Source organism: Tursiops truncatus, chromosome 3, assembly GCF_011762595.2.
Source record: "Tursiops truncatus isolate mTurTru1 chromosome 3, mTurTru1.mat.Y, whole genome shotgun sequence".
In the NCBI taxonomy this organism is placed as follows: Eukaryota; Metazoa; Chordata; class Mammalia; order Artiodactyla; family Delphinidae; genus Tursiops; species Tursiops truncatus.
The window spans coordinates 166,916,201-166,934,231 of NC_047036.1; the positions used below are offsets into that span (position 1 = coordinate 166,916,201).

Genomic DNA, 18,031 nt, shown 5'->3' on the forward strand with positions numbered 1-18,031 from the left:
TTAGGGCCAGTCAATATGGGTCACCTGGTGGTTGGTTTCCAGGTCTCAAACATCACTTGGTGGGCTGGCTCATTCATGACAAGCCGCTGAGCCAGGGGCTCCAGTACCGGCCGGAGAAGCGACCCTGACCCCTGACATCCGTAATCCAAGAGGAACCAAGGCTGCCATCACTGAATGCCTTCTGTCGAGACTTTGGACATCTTGCCAACCGAGAGCGTTACACCAACAGTCAGGATTGAAAATGATAATGGATTTCCCAGGACTAAAAACGTGGGCCCCCGTTTGGGGACGCCACCACCCGCAGAGACCCAGAGATCATCAGAAGCTTTTCAAAGCTTGCAGTTGCACACAGCACAGTGGTATTGTCGAAAGTTGCTGCCACAGTCAGAAGCCAAGCCGTGGATCACAAGCCACCCGGCGCTGCGATTCAAGCTACAGCTGATTGCAACACCATCAGTTTTATGAGAAACTGCAGTGGCACTCTGCTGCAGAAATTCTTGTGGCTTGCTGCAGTCCAAAATTCTTTACATAGGCAAAGAAATACTCCATTGTGTATTTTTATGAGGGTTACAAATGTTGGATTTTTTTTTATATATATAGAAAAATGTAGAATGTAACCACAACTACTGTAGCTCTGTTTGGGCATCTGCACATTTTTAAGAGAATCAGAATTTCAACAATAAAAAATTGGAAGTGGCCAGGGCCCTTCCGACCCAGAGGCCCTTTTCACTTTACCTCTCTCGAGCCTTGCTTTGCACAGCTGTAGAATGGGGTGATGCCTGTGTGCATAGTTGTCTGAGGAGATGAGACACAACCGTGTGTGTGGAGTGCCTGGCACAAGCTCCCGGGGCTGTAACTTGTGTCTCCGCACCCAGCGGGGCCCCACCCTGGACCAGGAGCAGCACAGCAGCCCCCCTCCAGCTCCCCCACCAGGAAGAAAGGAGGAAGGACCAATGCCACGAAATCATTTGGTTTATTCTTGAGCTCCGACAGGCGCCAGCCTGCCTTCGCCTCGTACAAACAGCACCCTCCAACCCCTGTTCGTCCAAAGGAGAAAACCGGGCCATGGTTGCCACACTGAGGGGTCACTGTGAGACGCCAGGCGGCCCCATCCTGAGGGCTGAGGGTGGACGCTGAGCCTTCCGGGCTGAAAGGGGCTGTGCCCCGCCATGGTTCCTGGTATGACCATTCCCTGAGTCAGGAGGCGGTAAAAAGCTACCATGGTACCAGGCCAGGCACTTGGGCTGGGCAGAGAAGGGCACAGGGTTCCCTGTTTTGATTTAAAAAAAAAAAGCACCCCGAATATCTTGGGCCAAGAAGGGCAGCATAGAAATAAGGAGTGAAAAAATAGATTCTCTAAGGAATATAAAAAGGAGCCAGCTGCTGCTACAAAAGCTACACTGGCCGGGGCGCCTCATGGGATGTGCTGGGGTCCCTGGCTCTCTTCAGGGCCCATAGACCCATCCTGTTCCTACCGGGGTCCCAGAGTGTGCCTGCCACTGGTGACAGAGAACAAAAACCCTGCCCCCATGGAGCTTCCACTCTGATGGTAAGAAGTTACATAAAGAAAATCAAATGAGGCAGTGGGGGTGGAGTGGAGAAGAATGACTTCCAATAAGGTGGTCAGGGAAGGCCTCTGGGAGGAGGTGACGTTTGAGCAAAGACCTGAGTGACAAGGAGCTAGTCATGTGACAGCTGGGGGAAGTGCATTCTAGGCGGAGGGAACAGCCAGTGTCAAGACCCTGAGGCAGGACGCTATCAAGAAAAGCTTATGGGGTGCCCGAGTTTGCCTGGGCAGCAAAGCCTGGCTGCAGACATCTCAGCACATCACACACGCACACACTCTTCCCTGCGTTGAGGGAAGGATAGAGTTTGGGGGGAAAAAATCTAGGATTAAAACTTTGTCTTCATATAACCAATGCAAAATGGCCTGAGGGTTGAGGCTCACAATTCTGGACTGAGATGAGAATAAGAAAAAGCTTTAGGATGGGGAATGCTTCGGGACGAACAAAAATCAGGGCAAGGGGGAAAGGGAGAGAAACTCAAATCATCCGCCTCCACTAGAAAAAGAGAGGTCTCAAACTCAGATGCTTCAGGGGCCAGACATCTGGCCCTAAGAGACATGTGGGGCCTGAAACTCACACTCACTGAAGAGGGTGCCCTGGACTCAGATCCAGGCAGGCACGGCCCAGTCCGAAGCTAGAAATCCAGATTTTTGTGTCAGCACTGCCAGTTCTCCAACAAGGGTGATTGATTGATTCAAAGTTTTGTTTTTAAAAAAACAAACACTTCTCTCCGGGTTCAACATCTGCGTTTGTTCCTGTAGGCCGCCCATTTGAAACCTATGACTCTTTAGCAGGTTCTGACGTTTGGACAGGATTATGGCTCTGCCACGGGGTCCTCTCTGGGGTACTGGTGACCCCCAAGGACACCCACAGCAGTGGAAAAAGTCCCCGTAGGGGTCCTCTTTCTCCATCCTGGAATCTACTCTGAGACTCACACAGTGGTCCCAAACACAGCAGGCTGGAGGTGGTCCCTGTCCTCTTCCTCCCCAGTACTGTTGGCAAGGTGTGAACTGGGCCCACCAGGGAGTGGGTGACTGGGGACACTGGCCGGCAAGGGCCCCAGGCGCTCAGCCTCAGCCAGGGTGGCCATCAGCCCAGCCAGGGGTGGCCGGCGGCGGCAGATGTCCTGCAGCAGTTCAGCCCGGGGCTGCAGCTGCCTGATGAGCTTGTCCCTCCGGCACACGGCAGCCTGCAGACTCTGGACAGTAGCCTCGGAGGTCAACAGCTGCTCCTGGAGAGCGGCAATCTCACTGGCAGGAAGGCAACACGGGGCAGTTATGGCACGGGGGAGCCAGAGGTTCTCTTCCCCTGCTCCCGACCAACATCCCTGTCAGGATAAAGTCCCCCTATTATGGACTGAATGTCTGTGTCCCTCCCCCGAATTCATACATTGAATCCCTATGCCACAATGTGATAGTACTTGGAGATGGGGCCTTGAGAGGTAAGTTTAGATGAGGTCATGAGGGTTTCCTTGTAAGAGACACACCAGAGAGCTTGCTCTCTCTCTGTGCCACGTGAGGACAGAGTGAGAAGATGACCATCTGCAAGCCAGGAAGAGGACCCTCACAAGGAACTGCATCTGTCAGTACCTTGATCTTGGATTTCCCAGCCTGCAGAACTGTGAGAAATGATTTGCTGTTGTTTAAGCCACCCAGTCTGTGGTATTCTTTAACGGCAACCTCAGCAGACTAACACACTCTCTCATCCATCCCTGTAGCTCTTCCTGCAGTTCCCTTGTCCCCTACCTCTTTTCCTATTTGTTGTTCAGCTTAGATGGCTCCCCCTCCAGGAAGCCTTCCCTCTGGGCCCCCTCAGAGCCGTGTGGCCCTCCATCACACACACCCAATCACCCCATATTGGAACTGCCTAACAATGTGTCTGCTTGAGGGCAGGGCTGCATAGGTCTTACTGATGTGCCCTAATACCCAGCACAGTGCCTGGCCCATAGTAGATGCTCAGTAAAGATGAAGTAATGAATCCAACCAGCTCTGAATTTTTTCCCACCCGGTCCTCAGCACCACCTTCCTCCCTGGGCACTTGTCTCATCCCTTTCAACCCTCAGCTAGAGGGACTCTTCAAAACTGCTGATATCATCCCATCCTCCCCTCCTCAAGAACCTGCCATGGCTCCAGTACCTACATCAGGCGGCTGGTGGTCCCTGCACCACTCAGCACCAGCCGATTTTGCCTAGTGGTAAAATGGACCCTGTTTAAGTTAGATACCCACACTTGTATGACACCTCTCAACTTTACATAGTGAAAACTAAGTCAAGTATTTTGGTGTTTGTTTTTCCAATCCCACCAGTAGTCCGGCTCCACGTGAATGCACACGATTTCCCCTGCCGGTCCTCCTTTCCAGTCTCGGCTCTGCCTCCGCCCACCTCCTCCGAGAAGTCCATGTGGCCGGCCCCGAGCCTCACCGGTCCTTGGCGCGGCCCAGCTCGTCTAGGGCGGCGCGCAGCTGCTGGTCGTGGCGGGCCAGGCGCTCGGCCTGGGTGCGCACCGTGCGCTCGGCCGCGTCCAGCCGCGCCTCCAGCTCCGCCGCGCGCCGGTGTACCGCAGCCAGGTGTGCGTTCGCCTCGCGGATCTGCAAGGGCGGCGGCGCTGACATGGCCCCGCCGCGGTCCAGGCCCGGCCACGCCCACGGGCGGCCCGGAACCGGTCCTGGCCGCGCCCACGGGGCCACGCCCCCAGCGGTCCGTTCAGGGCTTCGGCGTGATTGGCCGCGATCACTGCTAGGCTCCGCCTCCAGGGCTGGGTCTCGCCCTCCTCAAACTCGAACACCCTCGCTGGTTCCGGCAACTCGAAACTCCACCCCTGAGCCGGGCCTAACTCCAAGATTGGCCAAGGTCTTAACAAACCACGCCCCCAGGTTGGCCTTGTCCTCTGGTGGCGCCCCAGTTCGGGCTCTGGCAGCAGGATTGGTCATTCCCTCGAGACAGGACAAACCCCCCCCCCCCCCCCCCCACTTAGAAGCTAACGCCGGGTTGGTCAGGCCCACAAGCCTTCAGGTTATGTTTGGGCTCTGGCCACGCCCCAAGCCTAGAGCATTCTTCATCCCGCCCAGGGGTTGGACTAGCCACAAACTAGGAACAGACCACATCGTGCTAAGAATCCGAGCACTGGGATTGGACACTTTCTCGTTAAGCCCCTGAGCCTGACCACGCCCCCAAATAGTCGCACGCTGTTCAGACTCTGGGTTAAGACTGGCCACTGGGCGTAACCAAGCCTCCCCACAGATTCGGGCGCTGGGAGTGGCCACATCCCGCCACGTCCCGCCCCATAATGACGTCTCTCTCCTATCAAGTGGAGTACGGCCCCGCGGTCTCGTCTGTGCCTGTGGATAGGCCTAGTACCTTTGATAGTCCCGCCCCTAGTTAGGCCCCACCTCCGGGAGTCAAACCACTCCTGACCCACGACCTTCTGAGCTGAACTAGCGACATCTGCCTTCACTGATCCTGGTCGGCCTCAGTTTCCCCCTCCAGAAGTCGGCCAGGGCTGCACGCGCTCTTCCTCTACGCCAGTCCCGATTCCAAGCGCTTGAGCGCGACCCGTGTCCACCTCCGCGGCGCTCAATAAAGTTGCTCGCTTGTTGCCGTCTCGCCCTCAAGAGAGGCTGAGCGCGCCGCCCAGCAAGTCTCGCGAGAGTCAGCGGCGTCCGCCCTTGGGCGCTGGGAGCCGTGGGGTCTTGCGGTGCGGGGCCCGGGGTGTTCCGTCATGGCTAAGACGCTTCTTCACCAGTACTGGGACATCCCCGAAGGTACCGAGTGCCACCACAAGGCCTACGCCACCACCAGTATCGGTGGTGCCACTGGTGAGCGCTGGTCGGGTCCCCAGGGCGGAGGGCGCAGGGAGGCCGTGGGGTCACTGGGGGCTGTCCGAGGGCGTCCTGGAGGGGCAGCGGATCTCGCGGGGTGGCAGTGGTCATCGTCGGGGTGTCTGGGGGGGCCTTGGGACGCTCGGGGGCTCTCGTACAAGGTAGACTTTGTGAGGGTGTCGGACTAACTCACAGGGCGCAGAGAGGTCATAGGGTCACTGGGAGCAGTCCGAGGGGGTCCCATGGGGACTGGGAATCTCGCGGAGTGGTACGTGACCATCGTCGGGGTGTCTGAGCCGGCCATGGGGACCGCTGGTGTGAGATAGACGTTGTGGGGGGATGGGTGTGGCAGGGTTGGAGGGCCCTGGAAGGTCGTGGTACATGTTACAAGCTGGTCACTGGGGTCGTCAAAATCCCTGGGTGCTGGCATTTTGAGGTTATTATTGAAACGCTCACCAGGCTCTGGGAAAGTGATGGAGTGGGAAGTGGTGGAGTGGGACGGGGCCATTATCGGTGTCAGAGAAGCTGGAGGGTTCTGAGACTTTCCAACTGGTGTCTTTGAGATAGTTTGGGAGGATCGTGGGTTATTATTGAGGTGTCTGAAGGCAGAAGTTTGAGAAGGTTCTGGAGTGGGATGAGGTCTTTGTAGGATCCAGGAGAACTGGGTGGTCAGAGACATCTGAAACTTTTATTGGGGGCCATCAGAGGGGTCTTAGGGGCGCTGCGGAGATGATAAATGAAGTGAGTCAGCAGCTACCATAAGGGTAGCCTTGGGGGAATCTGAGGGGATGCACAGCCCTGGCAATCCTCTGCAGGGGAGACCCTGGAGTCTAGCCTCTTCTAGTCTCCTTCCCAATCTCAGTCTGAGACATAGGTATGATGGGTTTGGGGGCCACCTCTGTATCTCCAGCTCCTGCAACAGGGCCTGGCAGAATTTGAGTCTGCACTGGGAGGCTTTGCATTAGGACCTAGTCAACGCTACCATTTTCTGCATATTTAATAAGAAGCACCGTTATCATTTTCATTTCTCAGAGGCGGAAACTGAAGGTTAGAGAGGTGGATGAACTGCCCCGGTGTCTTTGGGAGCCGGGCTGCAAATCCCGGTCTGCTCCTGGGGGTGACTGGGGCAAGGAATGTGGCTCCAGGGTCCTCCTGAAGGGTCTTCAGGAAGGCTGAAGGGGGAGCCCCAGGGGATGGGTTTTGTGGCATCTGCTTGAACAGAGCCTGGAGGGGGCTTGTTGGAGGGTGTTTGAGGGGGTGCGGGTGGAAACCTTTGACAGAGGCGCTATGTCGGGTGGTCGTGGAGAGACTCAGTTTTGGGGGTGGTCGCTGGCTTCCAGGAGCCCTACAGGGGACCCGGGGGTCTTCGAGGGCGTTGCTGTGTGCGTGTGTCACTCACTTTGCCTGCCCGCATTTTCTCACTGACCAACTCCACTTAACACTCAGGACCTGATTAAACATGCTCCTGGATCCTCCCTCACCTCCCCGCTCCTTCCATCCCTGCCGCCCCTCAGCCCTCCACCCAGGGAACTCGTTTCACACTTGGCTTCCCTGGGATGGTGGGCCCCTGTAGGGCAGGGAGCCGGGCTCTAGCCCAGCCCAGCACCCCGTGGGAACGCAATAACTGGAGGAACAAATGAGTGAGGGAAGGAAGGAAGGAAGACAGGGCAGTAACTAGGAGTGAACGAATGAGTGACTTCGTGAGTGAATGAATGAGAGAAGGAAGGCCCACAGTAACTAGGATGAATGAATGAGTGACTTGTGAATGAATTAATGAGTGAGGGAAGGTACACAATAAACGAGTGAATGAATGTATGTGGGTCCACAGTTACAGATTGTGAATGAATGAATGTGCACCGTGTCAAGACGGTCACTTCAGGAGGCTAGGAGCAGGCGGAGGGCCTGGGGAGGGGCCTTTTGAGGGGGTGACGGGAGCCTGTGGAAGGGCCGAGTCAGTAGAGACTCTCGAGTGCTGGGGAGGGCGGCTGCAGCGTCTGAGGAGTTAGGTGGGCTCCCGGGGACGCGGGCTGGCACATCACCTACTGAAGGATTGCTGGGGGGAGGAGGCCAGTCCTTGACCCTGGGATAGTCCGGCACCTTCCAGGTCATCCGCTCCCAGGTAAAGGACTTCTGAGGGGTCTTGGGATTGTGGGGCACTCTGTGTACCACGTGGCCTGTGAACTGGGCGTCCCTCAGGCAGGACCGCAGGCAAATGGGGGTGGGGTCAATCAGGTTCCCCCGCCAGGACTCACTGCCTGACTGGGTTTGGGGACCGTCACTGAATCTTGTCAGTGGTTCTTCGGCAGAGGGTCATAACTCCTGCTTCCTGGCCCAGCTCTGGAGATCGTGCCTCCCCAGGTCCCAGGCAGGATGGGGAGCCCCCTCTGATTCAGCCTCTTTACAAGGTGGGGTTTGGGGGTGGGGACGTGTGAGAGAATGACTGAAGAAGGGGGTTTGTTGGGCCAGGGCGGGCCGTGCAGGCTTGGGGGAACCCCAGACTCTGGTCCCCTCCCCCCTTCCCAGCCTTCAGCCGCTCTGAGGGGAGCAGGGACCCTAGGGTTCATCATGAGATTAGGAGGGATTTGATCTGGGGAGTCCTCAGGTGGGCGCCTTGCGTGAGGGAGCCTTCTGTGTGTGTGCTCTTTTCCTGTCGTCCCTGGGGCTCAGTTTCCCTGTCTGGGAAGTGGGGTGGCCCTCTTGGCCTCGGGGTTGCTCTCAAGGTTACCCCCGCTGTGCAGTGTGAAAAGTTCCCCACAGCTCTTGTGAGCTGAACCCCAGCCAGGGCTGGGGGGGAACACTGCTCAGCCAGGAAGGTCACGTGAGGGCTGCACGCAAGCTGTGAGGTCTCCAGAAGCTGCAGGCTTGGGGACCTGGCGGGGCCCACATCCCCGGGGCATCGGTGAAGGTGGCGCTTGGCCTTTGGCGTAGACCCTTCTGGCTTCCAGGCAGCTCTGCTGGGTGGCATCAGGCAAGTCGCTCTGCCTGTCTGAGGACACCCCCCGCCCTGCCCACGAAGCGACGGATCAGAGGGGACTGAGCCCATTGGGCCCCGAGGAGGGTGAATGGGGTGGTGGGTGCCCTTGCCGCCTGGCAGGTGGCAGTTGTGTTTTGTCTGGGGTGGGCTGGCCCCAGGAGTTCTGTGCTGGCAGCCTGCTCACCCTGGTGGTCTGTCGGGAGAGGAGGGGTGCATTGTCTGCCCCGAGCAGGGTCAGCTGGAGGGTGGGGAGCCCCGTGTTGGAGCCAGCCAGCTTGCCTTTGGTCTAATGTCCACTGAAGAGGGTCTGGCTGGGGAGGCTGCCCGAGGCTGCCCCAGTCTTACCCCAGACCCACACACGGCCCAGGTCAGCGTTCCCTCAGGATGCCCCAGGCTAGGACCTCAGGCCTGGCCGCCCACCTGGCACTTGGCTCCAGGCCTGGCCCCCACCAGGGCCCCTCACACGTAAAAGCCAACGTCAGGGGCAGGGCAGCCGGGGCGGCGGCGGAGATGTAAGAGTTGATGAGAGTGGTGAGGCTGAGCCAGCCAGGGCCGAGGGACGGGCCGGCGGTGGCGAGGAAGAGGCCTTGGTGGCCCCGGAGCGAGCCTCCGAGCCTCTGCTAAGGAACCCTGGGCCCTGCGGGTGGATGCAGCCTGTCGTGGGAGTGGGGAGCGGGGCCAGAGTGCCAGCGCAGCCGCCAAGGCCCAAGCCCATCCTTGCGGAGGCCGTGTGCTGGGCTGGTGCCCTGCGAGGGGCCAGCAAGGGCAGGGGGACGCAGGTGGCACTCTGTAGGCCTTGGTAGGGGGAGGCCTGGGGGCTGGAGAGGGCGGGTGAGAGCCCAGGCCTCGGAGCCGGGTTTGGGCCCCAGCTCATCGACTGTGGGACTGAAACGGCCCCTCCTGGGCCAAGCAGTGGCGCCAGGAGCCACCTTGGTGGCTGCTGTGAGGATGAAGGGAGCGGTCACTGTGGGATGGGGAGGGGCCAGCCCCCAGCCAGGGCCCGGGTCTGACTCACCTCCCCGCCCCTTCTTCCCACAGGCCTCATCGCCTCCGCCTACAGCGTGGCGCTCCAGACCCCGGCCTCCTTCCTGGAGGGAGTGGCGAGGACAGGACGGTACACGTTTACCGCAGGTGAGCGAGCGAGACCGCCCGGCGCGTGGGCTTCTCCTTCGCGGGCCCTCCCGGCGCTGGTCTGGGCCCCTGACTCAGACTCAGGGCCCGTCCCTCCCCTCCGCTCCTACAGCTGCCATCGGTGCCATATTCGGCCTCACCTCCTGCATCAGCGCCCAGGTCCGCGAGAAGCCTGACGACCCTCTCAACTACTTCCTCGGAGGCTGCGCCGGAGGCTTGGCCCTGGGAGCACGCAGTGAGTGAGCCCGCGCCCCTGACCTCTGCCACCCCTCCTCCCTCTCTTGTCTCCTGGGCCTGGGCCTGGTGGGGGCGGCGGGCAGGAAGAACGCGCGTCCACCTGCAGAGCCGGCCCTTGCCCTGAGAGCTCCCAGCACCTTTGAACCTTGGCCACCAGCTAGCGTAGCAGTGGTTTCAGCTGTTGCTGCTCAGGCAGCTACCCGCGCCCACCTCGCCACACCCTCTCGCCCTCCTGTGGCTGCCTGTGACACTTGGCATGGCCCCCCGAGGCCCCGCGCGTGGACTGTTCCCGTCCCCTCCCTGCCCTCGCCGCCTCGCTCGCTCTGCTCCAGCCCCGTGGCCTCCTTGCTGTGCCCCCTGCACACCAGGCACGGTCCTGCCCCAGGGCCTCGGCGTGGGCTGTGCCCTCTGCCTGAACACCCTTCCCCCAGATGTCAGCACGGCGGTCCCTCTCGCTGTTCCAGCCCCCTACATACGATCCAGGGTGTGTGATCCTGGCCCCCGCCCGCCCTCGCTTCGTATCTCTCTCCTGTCTGCCGCGTCTCTCTCCTCTGTCTGCTGCGTCTTGTCAGAGAACACGAGGTCGCCGCCTGTCTCCCCCGCCGGCCCCTGAGCACGCACGGAGCATGTGGGGCTGGCCTTGGAGCTGCAGCCCCTCTCCCAGCACCCAGGGCCCTGCAGGGGAGCCGCTCTCACCATCCCCACTTTACAGATGCAGGAACTGAGTCTCCGAGGGGGGATGAGGTGGCCCGAGGGCACCCGGGAAGCAGGAGCGGATGCCTCCCTAGTGGGAGGCGGGCGGGGCCCCAGGCCAGGCTTGCACAGTGGAGCCGCCTGGACTAGGAAGCAGACGGCTCTTCTCGCCTGGGTGGGGCAGGGGTGCGCGGCGGGCAGAGCCACACTCAGATAAACCGCTGGGCCTAGGGCCCAGCAGGCCGGGAGTGTTCCATGGACGGTTCCAGCAGGGCAGAGAGGGAGGATGCTGAGGAAGAAGGCCCGCGCCCTCCTGGCCTTCGCTTCGAGACCTTGGCTGGGGTCTGGGTTTGACCAGCGCCCCTGAGCCTGCGATGGGGGTGTGAGCCTCGCACCCAGCAGGCAGACCCCCTTCCTGCGGCCGTTCTCAGGCCACAGGCGTCTTGTGTTCTCCGCTTCCCGGACCGCAGGGCAGGCTCAGCCAGGACACTAGCTGAGACCGACCAACATGCCATCCGTCCCCTCCCGCCCCCGGACCCAGCAGCCTGGACTGCTGCCTCCCTCCTCCCTCCTCCCTGCCTCAGTTTCCACGCCACATGTCTTCAAAGGCACGGGGCCTGGGGGCTCATCCCGGCCACCCGAGCTTGGAGTGGGGGCTGTCCTCTCGCGGTCACTGCCGGCGCCCCGGGTGGGCATGAGTGAGCTGCCCGCGTGCGTGCCTGACGCCAGCCTCCCCGCTCTCACAGCCCACAGCTACGGGATTGGAGCTGCCGCCTGTGCGTACATGGGCATGACGGCCGCCCTGGTCAAGATGGGCCAGCTGGAGGGCTGGAAGGTGTTTGCAGAGCCCAAGGTGTGAGCCCTGCCGCCTCCTGGAACTTCAGGCAGGTTGAAATTCGTCTAAAAATAATAAATTCTGTGTATGTCTGTGTGAGTTTCCCCTGCTCCGTTGTTCTCTGGGGTGCAGCCCTGTCCGAGGAGTGCTGGGTGACAGGCCAGCACTGGTGAGGGCCTCAGGGCGGATGCTGGAGGAGTGAGGAAGCGGCAGGAGATAAGGCATCTGGGTCTGTGCCTGACGGCCCGACGGCGCCAGCTGGGCCCCGGAGGAGGGAGCAGGCGTCGGGCAGGGGTCTGCGGGCCTCGGCCTGTTCTCTTGGCGGGCTGGAGCCCATGGGGCGGGACTGGGCCCTGCTGCCCACAGCCCTTCCTGCGGGCCCCCCTGCAGGCCCCTCTCTGGGCCTCCCCCCAAAGCCAACAGCATGTGGAAAACACGCCCAGGCCCCATGCACGGCCCGTTTCCAAATTCCTGGGTGTTGGAGCAGAGAGCCCTGGACAGCCTGGCCCCGGAGCCTCGTCCCCGTCCGACAGGTGGGTGACAGGCCACCGGGAGCCCTCAGGGCAGGTACCCACGGCAACGAGAAGAGGGACCCGAGGTCCTCGGCCGCTGCTGCCTGTCGGGCCTGGCGATTTAGGCGGCTCCAGATGCTGGCACGGCCTGGCCCTGGGCTCTCTGCACAGCTGGCTCAGTCCTTCCTGGAAGCCAGAAAGGAAGGCCCGGCATGTTCCAGCATACCTCGACGGGCCATAAATTAGGGCTCTCGGGGTCCCACCCTAGGGAGCAGGGTCGGATGAGGGTGGGATCAGGTCCTGGCAGGGGTCTGGGCGCTGCAGGTGGCCCGGGGGCGGCAGGAGCGGGCCAGGCTGGTCGCAGCTCTCACGCACCCCCTCCCTGGTGTGTGGCCCGTCCCTCCTTCCCCTTCCTCCTCTCTTGGGGGCCTGGACATGGTTGAAAGCCAAGCTTGGAGCCTTGCTTTCCTCCTCTGTCCACCCCAGCTAATAACTCATCCGGGTGTTGAGCAGAGCACAGGGCCCCAGCCCCACGGCCATTGGCTGGGCTGGCCTCACCACCATTTCCTTATGCCCCCAGCCGCCGAACAGCCATGCAGGTCCCTCCCAGCCCAGGCCCCTCAGCCTCCCCACCTGCCACACTGAGCCTCTCCACGCTGACACGGCCCCTCGTCCAGCACGCCCTCCAGGGAGTGGGCGCCAGCGTCCACGTGCGGCCTGGGACCGGCCACCGGCTTGGGGTCACGTCCGGGCCTAGCTACCCGAGCCTGGACTTGGGGGGCTTTGAGAGAGGGTGGAGATGCCCCACCGGCCCATGGACTGGGAGGGGAGGGCCCAAGAGGGCTCTGGGCTCCGAGACCTGCAATCGAAACCCAACACTTGGTTCTTTCCTGGCTCTGTCTTCAGTTTCCCCGCCTGGGAAGTGGGGATGACCGGGTCCCTCCCTCAGAGATGTTCCCTGAAGAGGGAAAATAGCTACACCCCATGGAAGCGCCCTTTCCCTGCCCTCTAGGCGGCGGCCAGGGTCCCCTGCTCCTGCACCAGCCTGGTCTGTCCCTGCGGTGGCTGGCAGGGGGCGGAGCCCACCGTGCTCGGGTCCCCCCCCAGGTCCCCGGCACCCTGCCCCGACCGCGGAGAAGTCAGGTTCCATCCCTGCTGCCTGCCTCTCCCTCCTTCCACGGCTTCCCGCCTGTCCCGCCCCGCAGCAGCCCGGGCAGCAGGGGCGACAGGTTCGAGTTGGTGGCGGGTTGGTAGCGTGGCCCCGTCGTCACCGTAAATAGGGCCTGTGATCGTCATCGGGGCCGCCAAGGGCTGGAGCCGGGAGGACCTGTACAAGGCCCCGCAGCTGGTCACTTCCCAGCCCCTGCACAGCAGTAGCTTCCAGAACCAGATCTGCCCAGGGCCCCCCTCCCGCCTACACCCTTCCTCAGCCCCCGCTCTCTTGAAGCCCAAACCCTGTGCCGGGTCCAAGGGCCCACGGAGCGGAGGAAGAGCTCATTCACGGCCAGCCAGCCCCAGCCCACTTCTGGGCCTCGGTTTCCCCTCTAGCTCAGGCCAGGGCTGTGCTGCCGCCCACCCAGCCCTTTGGGGGCTGGCAGCCAGCGTTGGAACGGTGCCCCCAGCAACGACGCGGGCCCCCCCAGAATGGGGCAGGAGGGAGCAGCTGCTCACCGGGCTCCAGGCAGCCCCAGACCCCTCAGCCGTTAACAGTACTAAGCTGTGAGGGGCCCGCATCATCCCCACACACAGGCCCTGGGGGAACGGCCCCTGTCCAGTGGATCCAGTTCCCCTGCTCCTCGACCTGGAACCCCACATCCTGCCACAGCAGCCCCAACGTAGGGCAGTGGAGGACCTTTCCAGAGACACTCATCCCCCGCCTCGACGAGGCCACCCCCAGCCCCAGACAGTCTGGACTAGCGAGGGGAGGGGGCGACAGGAGGGCTTTCTGGATGAGGCAGAGAAGGGAGGACCTGGGCATGAAGAGGTCTTTGCAGATGTGCACAGAGGGGAAGGGTGTCCCAGGCAGAGGACAGAGCAAGATCAAAGGCCTGGGAGAGGGCACAGCAGGTGAGCCATACAGGCCTGGGGTCAGTGGTGGGGCACTCCCTCCCCGAGGACCCTAGCCCTGGGGACACTTGCCAGTGGGGACAAAGCTGCAAGGACTGACCCAGCCCTCCAGGCTGGGCCGGGTCTCTGAGCTCTTAGCAAGCCGAGAAAATGTGAGCCATCCAAGTAAGAGAAAAGGAGAAAACCCTTCGAGCCCTTCCCACCTGCCAGCAGGGCCCATTTGTCGATGGTGATGTTGCTGTCATTTTGTGGGCTTGTTGCATCCTGACAACAGCCCCGGGAGTGAGCTCTTGACATTAGTCCTGTTTTACAGATGAGGAAACTGAGGCCCCAAGAGGTGATGTCACAGGGCCTGGCTCACAGCAGGCACTCGGTGTTAGTTCTTTATTTTATTTTATTTATTCTTTTGGCCGCACGGCATGGCATGCGGGATCTTAGTTCCCTGACTAGGGATCAAACCTGCGCTCCCTGCACTGGAAGTGCAGAGTCTTAACCACTGGACCGCCAGGGAAGTCCCCAGTGTTAGTTCTTTTATTATCATAGCTATTGTTGGCAAAGAGCATTGTAGACTGTCTCTGAAAGACTTCCCATGTGGTCGCCGTGGGACAAGGGAGGTGTTTTTGCGGCCAAGTGATCTTAAAAGCAAAGTTACACCCTCACAAATTCCTGTAAAAAGTTATGTTGGACGTGGACTGCAGGACACACGACGCTTTCGAGGAGGCCCCACAGGCCTGCCGTTTGCCCCTGCTGGACCTGGAGGCTGGTCCTCTGCCCTCTAACCCCTTTTCACACCCTTCTGCCTTCAGAATCCATCCTGGGTCTGCCCACATCTCACTCCCTCCGCAGCTCGCACCCAGGTCCGGCCCTGCCTGGACCTGGGTACTCACCCCCATCCTGGTCTCCGGCTCCACCCTCACCCCCAGTCTGTCCTCCCCACAACAACCAGTGGCAACACCAGAGTCAGGTCATGTCCCCCCTCTGCCCACAGCCCTCCAGGGCTCCCACCTCCCTGGGGATAAAAGCCCAGGTCCTCCCCGCGGCCCACAAGGCCCTGCACGACCTGCCCTCCCCTCCTCCCTCTCTTCCCCTCGCTCACTCTGCTCCAGACACACGGGCCTCCTGGCTGTTCCTCCAACACGCCAGGCATGGTCTTGCCCCGGGGCCTTTGCACAGGCTGTGACCTCTGCCTGGACATCTCTCCCTGCAGATGTCCCCTACAACTCGCCAACTCACCTCCTTCAGTTCTCAGTTCAAATGTCACCTCCTCATTGAAACCTCCCTGACACACCACTGAAATGGTGCCCCAGCCAGCCCGCAGCGCCCCACACGCCGTTTACCCTCTTCTCTTTTTGTCCATCACACTTACCAGCTTCCAAATCCCCCATCATCCTCCTGTGTACTGTTTAGTGGAGCATGGGACATATCCTGGTTGTTATACCCTTGGGTCAGCACCCAGCCTGGGAACACAGCAGAGCTCTGTAAATACATGGCCCAGCCCTGCTCTGGGCGGGGTCCCACTCACTTTACCCCCATAGATGATGGCTGCTGGGGGGTGGGGGGAGGCGGGGACAGATAGGAACCGTCTGTGTTGTGAGGGTCTCGAAGCCAAGACTTACAAGTGTTTACCGAGCACCTACTTGTGTCAGGCAGAGACTTGGGCCTGGGATCCCATCAGCCAGCAAGACCAATGAGGCCCCCGCCTTCCTGGAACTCAGCCTTTGGTCTGAAGGAAGAAATAGTAAAACGGTAAAAAAAAAAAAAAAAAAAAAAAGTAAAACAGTAAAATGAGCAAACATGTAAATGAAAAAGAGTGATTTAGACAAAACCGTGCTTCAGAGAGAAAACCAAGGTGATGCGAAACCCAGCCAGAGGGAGGAAGGGCCAAAGCCTGGCATGTTCCCAGGTGGACACAGCAAGGCAGGGCAGACACTTTGGAATCCATCCTGCGTCCACCATAGCAGGCGCTTCGGGTCCTGGCCCATCTGAGCACCCGGAAGGGGCTGCTCCAGGAGGGAGCAGGGGCCCTGGGTGCCTCGGGGCACCCACTGCCGCGCCCACACCGAGGGGAAGGTAGAACGAGCAGGAAGGAGATTGGAGGGTGGAGTCTCGGGAAAGGGAGAGCCGAGGCTTCCTGGGTGGGTTCTGGTGGGGGTGTGAGGCCCCAGCCCACCCTTACCACCCCACCCTCGAAGCCCGAAGCCGGGTTAGTCCTCACGTCAGGGCTCTGGAAGTGGGCGGCAGAGCTTTGCCCCCTCTCATCCTGTCTGGCTCGACATCCAGGGCTCAGAACCCAGGGGAACCCCCAGTGCCCGGGTTACAGGCCATCTCCAGCATCCTGGGCCAAAGAGTGACTGCCTGTGGGGAAACTGAGGCACACAGCAGCCACCGGGCTGCCCGGGGGCCTCCAGTAGCTCCCCTCCAGTCACCTACCCTCCATCCCTCCACTCTGGCCCTCCTTGGATTTGGCATCCAGAGAGGTCTGGCTGGGCCCCCAGCCCCGCACTGGCACTCACATGTCCCTCCTTGGAGCCAGCCACGCCTCCCAGGGCCTTCCCGGAATGCTGGGTGGTCGGCCCAGGTATGAGGGGCTCAGTCAGGCCTGACCCCAGACCAGCCAACATCTCACCTCTGGGGGCCCCGCGGGCTCCGAACACTCCGGATGCAGAGCAACAAAGGTGTGAGCCGGGGGTGGCCAGGCTCCGGGAGCCGAGGGAGGCTTTCAGCTCAAACGGAGTGGCTGCAGGCAAACCCACGGCCTGGCCTAAAATTCCCCCCACGAACCCACCTTCTTTTAAAGTCCATCCAAATGCTTTTATTTTGCCTTTTTTTTTTTTTTTCAAAGCAGCCTTTTTTTTTTTTTTTTTTTTTTAACTTTTTGGCTGTGCCTCTCAGCATGTGGGATCTTAGTTCCCTGACCGGGGATCAAACCCATGCCCCCTGCAATGGAAGTGTGGAGTCTTAACCACTGGACCACCAGGGAAGTCCCCATAGAAGTCTTTTTAAAATGTATTTTGCAAGTTTATTTTTTTTTTCAGTCGGTAAAACAGACTCAGGCCACACAGTATAAAATATACCAAAGGGTGTTCAGGAAAGACACCAGCCACCCAGCCTCCCCAGAGCCTGCCGGCCAGTTTCTTGTTTCTCCTTCCCACAGCGTTTCTCACCCAAACAAGTGCATCTGTGTATTTTTCTTTTCCCCTCACACAAACCATCACACTGTCAGTCCCTGCTGTTTTGCAGCCCATCCGATTTCCTCCCAACAATAGGTCCCAGATTTCTTTCCATTAAGAAGTGTCTCTGGCCTTTTCACGGCTGTGTAATATTCCCTCCTGTGGCTGAATTGTTTGTTATCTGCATTAAAGCACATTCCCTGGTATAAACAGCGATGTGATGCAAAACCTGTAATGAATGTCGCTGTGCATGTGGGTCAATATACTCAGACCCTTCCTGAAAAATTTTTTTTTTTTTTTGGCCGTACCCTGTGGCATGCAGAACTTCCCCAACCAGGGATCGAACCCATGACCTCGTCAGTGGAAGCGCGGAGTCTTAACCAGGACCACCAGGGAAGTCCCTGAAAGTTTTTTTCAGTAATAAACTTGATATTTTTAGAGCAGTTTTAGGCTTATAGGAAAATTGAGCAGAAAGCGCAGAGTTCTCATATAGCACCTTGCTCCCCCAGCGGGCACGCACCGTCTCCCCAATTATTACCGTCTCATAGTAGCGTGCTCCATTTGTCACATTTGATGAACTAATACTGGTACGTTGTTATAAGCTGAAGTCCATAGTTGGCATCAGGGTTCACTCTTTTTCTTTGGTTATCTAAAGATACGATTTTTTTCTGTTGAAGTATAGTTGATTTACAACGTTGTGTTAGTCTCAGTGTACAGCAAAGTGATTCAGTTATACATATATATTCGTTTTCATATTCTTTTCCCTTATAGGTTATTATAAGATACTGAGTATAGTTCCCTGTGCTATACAGTAGGATCTTGTTGTTTATCTATTTTATATTTAGTAGTGTGTATCTGTTAATCCCAAACTCCTGATTTATCTCTCTTCCCCTTTTCCCTTTGGTAACCATAAGTTTGTTTTCCATGTCTGTGAATCCATTTCTCTTTTGTCAATAAGTTCATTTGCATCATTGTTTTAGATTCCACATATAAATGATATCATATAGTATTTGTCTTTCTCTGTCTGACAT

General features: G+C 59.3%; 3 protein-coding genes across 17 annotated transcripts in view; 2 read left to right on the top strand and 1 right to left on the bottom strand.

Annotated features, from left to right (window-relative positions):
- RANBP3 (RAN binding protein 3) overlaps positions 1-729 on the top strand; it is a 56,965-nt gene extending 56,236 nt beyond the window's left edge. For all 13 annotated transcript variants that reach the window (XR_012331121.1, XM_073803360.1, XM_073803361.1 and 10 more), the window contains one exon: positions 43-729. Coding sequence is in view for 12 of the 13 variants with exons in the window: in XM_073803360.1 (XP_073659461.1) it covers positions 43-128 (86 nt within the window). In the remaining variant the exon portion in view is untranslated. The remainder of the gene's footprint in view (positions 1-42) is intronic.
- A 225-nt stretch (positions 730-954) lies between these two features.
- On the bottom strand, positions 955-4,468 carry VMAC (vimentin type intermediate filament associated coiled-coil protein). Of its 2 annotated transcripts, none has more exons than XM_004315952.4 (2): positions 3,985-4,468; positions 955-2,815 (listed from the first exon to the last, which is right to left on the bottom strand). In XM_004315952.4, exons 1-2 carry the CDS (start codon positions 4,173-4,175, stop codon positions 2,497-2,499), a joined length of 510 nt encoding a protein of 169 aa, XP_004316000.1. In that variant the 5' UTR covers positions 4,176-4,468; the 3' UTR covers positions 955-2,496. The 2 variants fall into 2 exon arrangements, 1 of the variants encoding a protein (XP_004316000.1); XR_002178810.3 differs by having other exon boundaries at positions 2,676-2,815; positions 3,867-4,118.
- Positions 4,469-5,001: 533 nt separating this feature from the next.
- NDUFA11 (NADH:ubiquinone oxidoreductase subunit A11) lies at positions 5,002-11,345 on the top strand. Of its 2 annotated transcripts, none has more exons than XM_073803375.1 (4): positions 5,002-5,324; positions 9,394-9,486; positions 9,599-9,721; positions 11,163-11,345. In XM_073803375.1, the coding sequence occupies exons 1-4, from the start codon at positions 5,282-5,284 to the stop codon at positions 11,273-11,275; spliced, it is 372 nt and encodes a 123-aa protein (XP_073659476.1). In that variant the 5' UTR covers positions 5,002-5,281; the 3' UTR covers positions 11,276-11,345. The 2 variants fall into 2 exon arrangements, with proteins under 2 accessions (XP_073659476.1, XP_033710462.1); XM_033854571.2 differs by having other exon boundaries at positions 5,008-5,378.
- The last annotated feature ends 6,686 nt before the right edge of the window (positions 11,346-18,031 follow it).

Coding starts and splice junctions, on each gene's coding strand:
- VMAC (XM_004315952.4), bottom strand. CDS start 4,175: ATGTCAGCGCCGCCGCCCTTGCAGATCCGCGAGGCGAACGCACACCTG. Junction 2,816..3,984: donor CTGGGCCGCGCCAAGGACCG/GTGAGGCTCGGG, acceptor CCTTCCTGCCAG/TGAGATTGCCGCTCTCCAGG.
- NDUFA11 (XM_033854571.2), top strand. CDS start 5,282: ATGGCTAAGACGCTTCTTCACCAGTACTGGGACATCCCCGAAGGTACC. Junction 5,379..9,393: donor CAGTATCGGTGGTGCCACTG/GTGAGCGCTGGT, acceptor TTCTTCCCACAG/GCCTCATCGCCTCCGCCTAC. Junction 9,487..9,598: donor ACGGTACACGTTTACCGCAG/GTGAGCGAGCGA, acceptor CCGCTCCTACAG/CTGCCATCGGTGCCATATTC.